This window comes from Elephantulus edwardii, unplaced genomic scaffold (genome assembly GCF_000299155.1).
Source record: "Elephantulus edwardii isolate Elephantulus edwardi_28Jun2011 unplaced genomic scaffold, EleEdw1.0 scaffold00015, whole genome shotgun sequence".
NCBI classification, from domain to species: domain Eukaryota; kingdom Metazoa; phylum Chordata; class Mammalia; order Macroscelidea; family Macroscelididae; genus Elephantulus; species Elephantulus edwardii.
Window position 1 is genome coordinate 8,778,737 of NW_006399765.1, and position 10,643 is coordinate 8,789,379.

A 10,643-nucleotide genomic window follows, 5' to 3' on the forward strand; every position below is an offset into this window, starting at 1 on the left:
AACCTATCCAGTGACTGCACAAGAGAAAGATCTGAGTATCTTTCAAAAAAGATTACAGTTCAGTAAACACTCTGGAACAGCTCTACTCTGTCATATATAGTCACTATGAATCAGAGTTAACTTTACAGCACACAATATAAATAACCTAATTTCTTCGAGATGCATTTACTGTACAGTAAGACCTCTCTGGCTTTCTCTTCTCTGATTCTTTGTAGCATATTAAAAGGAAGAGGAGTGAGCTCACAAAAGAGGGACTTCATAGACAGCATGGAAGGACCAGGAACCTGCATTCTGGAGAGGGGGGACCTCAGGGGCAGTGGAATCAGGGAAGAGCGCTATAGGGCTTTGAGCAGGAAACTTTGAGCTATGGGGTGGTCCTTCACTTGCCCTTGCTCTTGTTCACTTAACAGGAGGTGGCACTCCTGAGTTCTTCAGTAAGGAAAACCACGGTAGTCTGTATGGAAGAAACAGAGTTGTTGGTTGTCGACAAAGAAGATTTCTTTACTAATAAGCTGAATGTGGAATTTGAGAGAGATGCTCAGTATCGGTTTGCATTTTTTAGGTAATGTTGTCATTGGTCAGCATTTCTCCGCCCCTCCACCTCTTCCCAGCCATGTGTTTATTAAGTGCTTCACTTTATCTTTGGCCTAGTGGGAAACATCCTAGGTGCTTTTCTTTGCCTGGGACACTCTTCCATATTCACACCTCACTGTTGTCTCTGTCTAACATGCTCCTACTATCCTTCAGCTCTGGTGTTACTTCCTTGTGGGGTAGAAAAAAGAGCTAACACTTATTGAGCATCTACTAGGTCAAGCACTGTGCCAAGCACTTTGTACCATTTATCCTCTCTATTCCTATAAAGTAGGAACCCTAGTGGCCTCATCTTTAGGTAGTTGCCCTGTTAGCCCAAAGGCCACACTTATCTGATGGTTCAAATCCACTGGTAGCTTTAAGGGAGAAAGATGGGCAATCTCCTTTTATGTGATTTACAACCTTGGAAACCCAATAGAAGGTCAGCTATGAATAGGTCCTGATTTGAAGGCAAATTCTCAGCAGGTCAAACCAGAATGAACCAGTTTGAAGCCCTAGTGTCCCAGCACTGGGCACATGTTGAAAACTCTTGTGGTGGTTCAGCTTTCCTATGTGCAACTCTAGGCCCTTCTCCATGTCTGATGTGGCGTTTCCGTTTGATGCCCTGCACTGAATTCAGTGGCCCTTTTGAGGCCTGAGTCATCCTGAATTCTGAGCTCACAATCTAGTGGAGCTGCTTCTGAGGGAAGGCAAACCCATAACAACTGGTGTACAGGGTCAGAGGAAGGGCTGGTCACTGCATAGTGGGCCTTCATTCAGCTCCATGGAGCACAGAGGCAAGGGGAGAAGTTGAGGTTTAGAGCTGAGTTTAGAGCTGAACTTGAGGTTTAGAGCTGAGTATTTGAAGCCACAGGCATAAGGGCTATGGAATGAGCTATCAAATCAAAGGTAGTGCCAGGACTTTGAACAAGGGGCAGAACACCACAGTGAGTGGAAGTGAAGAACTTCTTGGTCTTTCCTTGGAATAGGATTAGTTAGAGATCCGCAATATACAAGGAAAGTAAGATGGAACAGAGGTGAGAAAAGCACAAAAGCTGGATCATGCCAGGTATGTTTGAGAATCAACAAGGAGAAGACCAGGGCTGGATGGGAGGATCTTGAGAAAAATGGTAGGTCGAGGGAACAAAGGGCCAAACACAGGAGATTGGCTACAGACTAGGCAATAGGAGGAGGTATGTGAAATTCCAGCCAGGCATTTTCAAGAGTGAAAAAAACGGTGAGATCAATTGATATTGGGTGATGAATTCTAACAAATTTTACTCCTTCTCCTTCCACAGGAAGATGGATCTATTTCAGTCTTGGCCCCAAGAGAAACTCTGGCAGCTGGTCATCCTGGGGAAAATTGAGAAGTTCTCATTTGGCCAGCTGATCTCAAAAGACTTTATGCATTCTTCCACAGTTATGTTTGTCTGCAAGGTATAGGGTCTGGGAGGGAGGGAGTAAAGCTGGGGAGAACCAACCTAATGTGATATCCTATGGCCAGATAGACGCATTAAGTCCTGTTCTACAGCTTGGGGAAGTTACTTCCTTCTCTGAGCTTCGATGCTGTAGGAATTATCAAAGAGAAAAATTAATCAGACATTTTCTTTTTATTTTCCTATCCATAGAACCAAATATACACGCTAAAGAAATTGCCAACAAAAATTAATCTTGCCTGTTGGCTTGTATTTTACCCAAAGTTGAAAAGTTTACCAAATTGGAAAGTGACTGGACCAACTCTGCAGGGAGAGAAGGGCAGGACACCATTAATGATGTTAATATTGGCCAGTGGTTAAGCCATTCTTTCTCTTCTCCTTATAAGCCTCATTATAACCAACTGATTCGAACCAATTACTTTTTCAGGACTCAAAATGATCTTTCATATACATGTAGAATAATTGCTTGGAATAAGCTTGGTTTCAATTTCTTCAAATTGTTATTATTTTAACACTTGTAAACATTTGTAAAGAACAAATAATATGGCTTGCTCTGCCTCCTTTAGAGGGTTGCTGTGAACTTTAAGGTTGTTGTGGTGTACCAATCCACAGCTGACCCTCTAGCAGGTTTTCAGAAGCAGAAAATTGGATGGAGAATATTGCCCAACTTTATCCTGCACAACACCTAGTAGATTCAAACCATGTACCTTTGTGTTGGCAGGGTAGTTCCTTATAACTAAGCTACCAGAACTCCCTGAACTTAAAGGTTGTTGTTATGTGCCATTGAGTCGCCTGCAACTCATAGTGACCCAATGTACAACAGCTCTGAGTCAATTTCATTATCTCTGACAAACTTACCTTCATTACCCTAGTCAACATAATTATTCTATTAGAAAGAGGATACCTTCTCCAGTAGCTCAGATAGTATGCTTATTTATACACAAATGCAGATTTAAACTGTCCATTTACCTAAAATCCCAACCAACTTTTAACTTTTAAATTGTAAAAGGGATGTGACCACATTATAAAACTTTTTGTATCAATATCACTTGGTACCGTGCTAAAATGCAGTCTCAGGCCTACTCAAACGTCAAACTTTCTAGTCACTTCCAACTCATGAAGATCTTTCATTCGGTTTCTGAGGCTGTAAATCGTTACAGGAAGAGACTACCTCACTTTTCTCATGTGGAGCAGCTTGCGGGTTCAACTGACCTTTCAGTTAGCAACCCAATAAATAATGCACTATGCCACTGGGGCTTCTTGCAGTCCTATCATGCCTTATTGAGTGAAAAACTCTGAGAGCAGGTTCAATGGTCTGTTTTAATGGTTCTTACAGTTAACTGAGCAGCATTAAATTTGTTGGAGAACTTCCGATTAAGGGAAGAGTCATCCAACTGGGAAGTCTAAAAGCACCTAGGATGCTTTTTTAAAAGTTCAAAAACACTTCAGGTGGTTCCTGGTACACCCCCGAGATTTCCTGAGGTCTGAAATATGCATTTGATTAAGTGTCTGGTGAGTCTCAGGCAGAAGGGCTTGGACTTCATCTGGAGAAAAACCTAAACAAGCAAACAAAATTATAGATGGGACTCAGTTAGCCTGTAGCTAGGTTGTCCCTGATTTAATAGTTAATGTGATGATGTTACACAAATTCTGACTTCTTACTTCTTTTGAAAATCTGGAAGATAGGTAACACTAGGCTAAGTTGCCTTCTGTTGTAAGCCCCTCTGACTGGAGTCTAAGGGATTGCTCTTTTTTGCTTTTATTTTCCTTTCATTTCTGGGTGTTTTCAATTACTTTGTATGCATTAGAAAGTTGGATAGTGAATAAATATGACAGAAGAAGAATTTAATGTGCAACAATGAGTGAAAATCTAACTTCTCTGTAAACATTCACTGAAATCCCAATTAAAATAGAATTTTATTTAAAAAAGAAGAAGAAATGATGCCTTTCAATTGTGGTGTTGGCAATGAGTATTAATATGTCAAAAGAACAAACAAGTCAGTATTTGGAAAAAGACATCATGTTGGGAAAGGTGGAGGGTCAGAGAAAGAGAGGAATATCCTCAACTAGATAAATTGACACGGTGCCTGTGACAGTGGGTTGGATCGGAGATCATGAGGCTGGCGAAGATAGGGCAAGGTTCACATTAGTTGCATCAACTGAAAGGCAAAAACAAAAGAGCAAGTGAGGCCATTCTGTCCTGACTTCTGTAGTTCACCACTTTAACACCAGAGGGCGAAATTAGCAGCAGGTGAGATGTCCTCAAGAGAACCCAAACCACATTGCCTTGGTATCAATTCTGATGCAGAGACCCTATAGGTATAGAACTACTCCGTAGAGTTCTGTGGAGTAACTGGTGGATTTGAACTGCCAACTTCTCGGTTAGTATCTGAGCACTTAACCATTACGTGACTGGGGTTCCTTCATAGTATCCTTGTGTTGCTGTGTACCGAAGAGTTGGAATTGACCCATAGCTGACCCTCCAGTGAGTTTGGGAAACATGATTTCCTGATGATATCACAAACATAATTAATATTTATAATAAATTTATTTGAAAAAATTTATTTGAAACAGTTTATAATTCGGGACCACATGATAAAACTGTTTTCTCCACAGATTACAGCTGTAATTAAAGACCCGTGAGAGATTTTCTAAGAGGAACCTGTGTTTAGATGTGTTCCTCTAGCACCTGCTGCAGATCCTAGTTTAATATTTGTTGAATGCATATTGAGTATAGCTCCAAGACCAATGCCTGGCACAGAAACAAAAACCCCAAACCTTTTGCTATTGAGTTGATTGTGACCTGTAGCTTACTGAAGTAGACTGCCACATCTTCCTCCTGCGGCTGGTTCATCTGAATTACCAATCTTTGGGTTAGCAGCCAACTACTTAACTAACTGTACCACAAAGGTTCTTCTAGCACATTCTAGGAGCTTATTTAATATTCACTATTTTTTTCCTTCTCCTCCCTCTTGAATATTAATCTGTTTGGAGCTCCTCTAACCCTTTATACTATGTCTCATAGACTGTCCTCTTCAAAAAGGGTACGGTTATATAAAGTTATGAAATCAAAAGGCAAAAGTGATGTTTCTTTCTTACTTATCATATTAGCAGGATTTAAAGAATTTTGAAAACCTATTCTTGGCAGGTAAGTATTACAATAAGCTCTGTTATATACATGGATTGCAAAGTGTAAATTGATATAGCATTTCTGGAAATCAGCTAGGCATGCATCAAAATTTAAAGCATTACTATCACATGCAAGCAAAATATTGATGAATATTATTTAAAAATGGCTGGACCAGTATATCAAGCAGGGAACTGCCAGAAATTCCAGCTAGATTCATAAGAGGAATGGCACAGGGGATATCATTCATTGTTGATATAAGATGGATCTTTGCTAAAAGCAGAGAAAGATGCTTAAAGTTTTATTAATATGCAAAGGCATTAGACTGTATAAATAATAATAAATTATAAACAATATTGAGAAGAATGAGAATTATAGAATACTTAATTATGCTCATGTAGAACCTCTACATAGACCAACAGCAGTCATTCATACAGAACTGGGGCTACTTCATGGACTAAAATCGGGGGTGGGGGGAAGAAATCAGGAAATCTGTGTGTTCTGTCCTTTCAATCAGTATAATGAGCAAATAATCTGAGAAGTTGGACTTTATTAAGAAGAACATAGAATCATGAGTGAATGAAGACTCATCAATAATTTGTGATATGCAGATAACAACTTTGCTTGCTGACTAACTTCACATGAAGACTTGAAGTACTTATTCAAGTTGGTCATACTAAAGCCTTCAATGTAGATTAAACCTCAATATAAAAAAAAAAATCTTCACAACTAGACCAAAAGCAACATTATGATAAATGGAGAAAAGATTGACATTGCCAATTTCATTTCACTTGTATCCACAATCAACACCTGTGGAAACAGCAGTCAAGAAGTGAAAAAGATGTATTGCAGTGGGTACATAACCTCATTAAAGTGCTAAAGAGCAAGCATGTCAGCTTAAAGCTTAAGGTGCACCTGGCCCAGGTAATACTTTTATTTGCTTCATATATTGTTTGTTGTTGTTAAGTACCAGTAAGTATGACTCATAATTGACCCTATGAACAAAAGATCTGAACCTTGTTCTATAACTATCATTGTTTCTCTAGTTCATAGAGTTTCCAAAGGCATGTTGTTTAGGAATTGGATACCAATCCTGCTTCCAAGCCTGTCTTAATCTGGGAGCTCAACCAAACACTGTTCACCATAGGTAACCATTATGGCATTTGACACATTAGTGGCACAACATTCAGTACCACAGCAACGCCAAGTATGTGAGTATAAAGACCAAAGAACTGATGCCTTTGAATTACGGTGTTGGATTGCCAAAGAACAAACACATCTCTCTTAGAACGAGTAAAACCAGTGTTCCTTAGAGGCAAGGATTCACACACTCATACACATAAATACATAAATGTATAATATATTAATAGAGATGAATTTGCACTAATATCATATGTTTCTACTGGTATTTTAGGGTATTAGGACCAGCATCCTAACATTGAATTAGGATAACATTGGTCCTGACTCTCTGGCACTCAACAACAACAACAACAGAACTAATGTAGTTTTGACATGCACTGGGTGTTCTTTTGTTTTAATTTTTTTTTTTTTTGCTTTTAAATTTAGAAAATTTCAAACTTAAAGAAAACTTGCAAAAATAATACACAAAGAACTCTTATATAAATGTCGCCCTGAGTCACCAAATATGAACATTTTCCCCATCTGCTTTAGTATATGTATTTTTTTTTAATTTTATTATTTTTTGTGTGTGCATCATCAAGTCAAATCTGACTGGTACAGGAAGAAATGGCCCCACCGTCTCCAGCAGAGCATCTGGTGTATTCTAACTGTGTACCTCTGGGATTGCAGTGCAACTTCTTGTCACTAGGCCACCAGAGCTCCAGTATATGTATTCCCCCCCCCTTTTTGGATCATTTGAGATTCAGGAACACCCATTATAGTGGGTTAGCCTTATATATTTAAGTAATTTTTGTTAAGATCCGAAATTAAGAACAGAATAATCATAAAAGTTAGGGAATTTAGTATTTGTAGTTCAAAATAAATTCAACCCATTGTTCCAATATTGTTATTTATTGATGTCACCATCAATAAATTGAAGTTCTCCTATTGACAGCATTGTATTTAGCTCTCATGTTTCTTTAGCAAGAAATTCTGGTGTTATTAACCTAAGAGGTTTGTGGTTCCTATTTGGTCTGACTATGAGTTCAAATTGACATTGACTTGACAACAATGAATTTGGTTTGGGGGTTTTTCTTTCCTTTAGCTATATAAATACTGTATAATAAGGAGACATTTTGACAATGGAGAAGGAGGCAAAAAGAACCTAAAATAACTTTAGTTAACAAGTGAAACATAGCAGGGTAAGATGTGATAAAGAGAATTTGTCTTCAAATCCTGTATCCCTTGACATGTCAGGGCAGCTGTGAAGTCCTGAGGCTGATAGACCTTGGAAAATCCCCTTCCTACTACAAGTGGATCTGGCAGCATCTGCAATTCCAAAACAACAAACCTATGAAGACCCCCATCTTTGGTAAGCTCCCAGTACACACTGGCAACTGGCAGGGGTATCTTATTTCCTGTTTATGGTCCAGATAATCTCAGAGCTCTATAGATGCCTGTTGGCATGTATGATAATCTCAGAGCTCATACATGCCTGTTGGCATGTATGATTTCATCTTTTCTACAAGTTGTAGGGGCTGGCCACAAGGCCCTGTGAGATCAGGCTTGTGTCCACCCTCCAGCCTATTCCTCAGAAGCCTTTTCTTGCTTGTTTTTCAAGTTCCCCCCCCCATGTGACCTTGGCTTGCAGCTTTCTTTTCTTTACCCCTCCTGCCTCTAACAGGAGAGACAGCTTTGGGTCGGTTCTGACTCGATGGCACACAGCAAAACAAGCAAAACCTCTCTTGTTTTCTTTCCAATCTTAGATTAAAAGCAAAAGTCTTCTTGGTTGTTCATGCCAGATCAGCATCCCTCATCCCCCATTATATTTTATCCAAGTACTCTAATTTTTCTATGGTATTTTTTTTAAATTTTATTTTCAGGGGGAGCTCTGGTGGCCTAGTGGCAAGGAGCTGCAACTACAATCCCAGAGGCGCATGGTTCGAATCCACCAGATGCTCTGCCGGGGAAGGAGGGGCAATCTCCTCCTGTACCAGTCAGATCTGATTTGATGGTACACGCACACAAAAATAATAAAATAAAATAAAAATTTTTTTTTCCATAATTTTAATGAACATTTACAGAGATTTTGGATTTCCATTCATTCATTGTTGCACTTTGCTCCCTGCCCAACCCTCCCCCCAGTTTATGGTATTTTTCTATTCTGATTTATGGTACCCTATGTATGTCAGAGTAGAGCTGTACTCCATGGAGTTTTCAGTGGCACACCTCACACCATACACAAAAATCAACTCAAGGACCTAGGAATAAAACCAAAGACTATAAGCTTCATTAGAGAAATGCTGGGAAGAGCTCTAGAAGCCCTAATCTACAGTATGAACAGTCTTCCACACATAATGAAAAGCCAACAGTCAGATTTGGTAAACCAAAATAGATGAATGGGACCTTCTAAGAATCAAATTTCTATACACATCAAAAACCTTCTCCTACGGGATAAAAAGGAAAGCCATAGATAGACTGGGGAAAAAAATATTTGGTAATGACATATCTGACAAGGGACTCATATCTAAAATTTATAGAATATTCCAGTACCTCAACAAGAAAAAGGTAAACAGCCCGATCACAAAGTGGGTATTGGATATGAATAGACATTTCACCAAAGTAGACATTCAGATGGCTGATTTTTTTAGTAGTACATCAGCAGGGCTTTCTTCTGAGGATCCTCTGGATGGACTTGAGCTGCCAACTTTTGGTTAGCCCCTGAACCCTATTAAAATAATATCATTAAATCTGAAATGGCTATTGAACATCCTTTGCTACTTTGTGAGGGCTTTGTATTCCCAGGTTCTAGTAAGACATTCTTGAGTTGGGGTATTGGAGAACAGTATTGAATAGTCCATAGACTGCCAAAAGAACTAACAGATACATTTTGGAGAAAGTACAGCCAGAGTTTTCCTTAGAGGCAAGGATGGTGTGGCTTCATCTTACATACTTTGGACATACTCCTTGGAAAGGGATTGTTGTTGTTGTTGTTGTTAAATGCCATTGAGTCGTAGATGACTCATAACAACCCTATGAACAAACGACCTGAACACTTGTCCGCCATGGGTAACCATTATCGCAGTTGACACATCAGTGTCACAGTGTTTAGTATCACAGCAACCACAAGTTACCTCTGTGCAGCAAATGGACAGACCAGTGCTATGCCACTTAGAAGAATGTTTGACAAAAAATGATTAAAACCATCCTGAGGACCGCAGACTAAAATCACCCACCTTTGGCTCGGTAGCATAACTTTCTGTTCTCTAGGCCAACTGAGCTCTCTCGTTGTTGTTGTTGTTGTTGTTGTTAAGTGCTGTTGAGTATCATGCTTAAAAAGGTGGTCAGTGGAAGACAAAGAACCTCAATGAGATTGACACAGTTACTGCAGCAGTGGGCTCAAGCATGAACATTGTCCTATCCTCATCATCTTTGACATGCTTGAGCCCATTGCTGCTTCTTGTACTCTCCCTAGTATTTTTAAAGCATTTGGTCCTTTTTATTTCTAAGAAGTATCCTCCTGAATATATATTTTTTTAATTTTTATTATTTTTTGTGTGTGTACCATCAAATCGGATCTGATTAGTACAGGAAGAGATTGTCCCTCCTTCTCCAGCAGAAGATCTGGTGGATTCGAAACACATGTTCCCTGATATCTTTTTAAAATAACTCAAACAAAGGGCATATTGTGTTCCTGGCACAGTGCTAGGCACATTGTATCTTTTATAATAGTTCTTTTTTTTTTATTTTTGTACTTTCTTTTATTATCATCATAGTCCTCACATCAAGATACATAGTAATGATAGCAGGATTTTTTTTTAAAGCTTAGTATTAAATATTAAATATCTTTTCCCATTTTAACTTTACATTACTCTGCCAAGGGAAAAAAAAATTAAAACTCAAGTTATTTGAAGCCAGGACACACTTCCATGATTAGACGGGCTATGTAAAAGTTGGTGGCTTTGTTCTTCCTGCTGTATAAGCAGATCCAGGCCCTAGAAAGATTGGACCAGGTTATAATTGTTTTTGAAAAGTGTGCTACAAAAACGGAGGGCCCATTATAAGCCAGGTTACAAAGTAAGGAGGGGTAAGGGAAGGACATTTTCCAGAAACAGAATTTCTGAAGAGTCCCAGTCTATCATTTTTTTTTCCAAAATGGCTGGAAGAGGGAGTAAAATCTCAACATGAGCTTTGAAGTACTGTGTCTGTGAGGGGACGAGTCGCCTTGCTGGGGAGGGGAAAGGCTAAGACCACTCAATCCCTTCCCAGCTAGGAACAAAGAAGTATTGTCCAGGGGGTATGAAAATGGGCTGAATTCTCTAAGAGGTTTCTTCTAGAAACAGACAACTCGGACTCTTCCTCTCACTTCAGCAAAGAAGTTATTTTTAAAA

General features: G+C 39.1%; 1 protein-coding gene across 1 annotated transcript in view; it reads left to right on the forward strand.

Annotated features, from left to right (window-relative positions):
- LOC102845091 (cyclic nucleotide-binding domain-containing protein 2-like) overlaps positions 1–10,643 on the forward strand; it is a 49,925-nt gene that overhangs the window by 12,901 nt on the left and 26,381 nt on the right. The window contains 3 exon segments of the mRNA XM_006881705.1: positions 411–562; positions 1,869–2,007; positions 7,510–7,624. Of these exon segments, the coding sequence (XP_006881767.1) occupies positions 411–562; positions 1,869–2,007; positions 7,510–7,624 (406 nt within the window).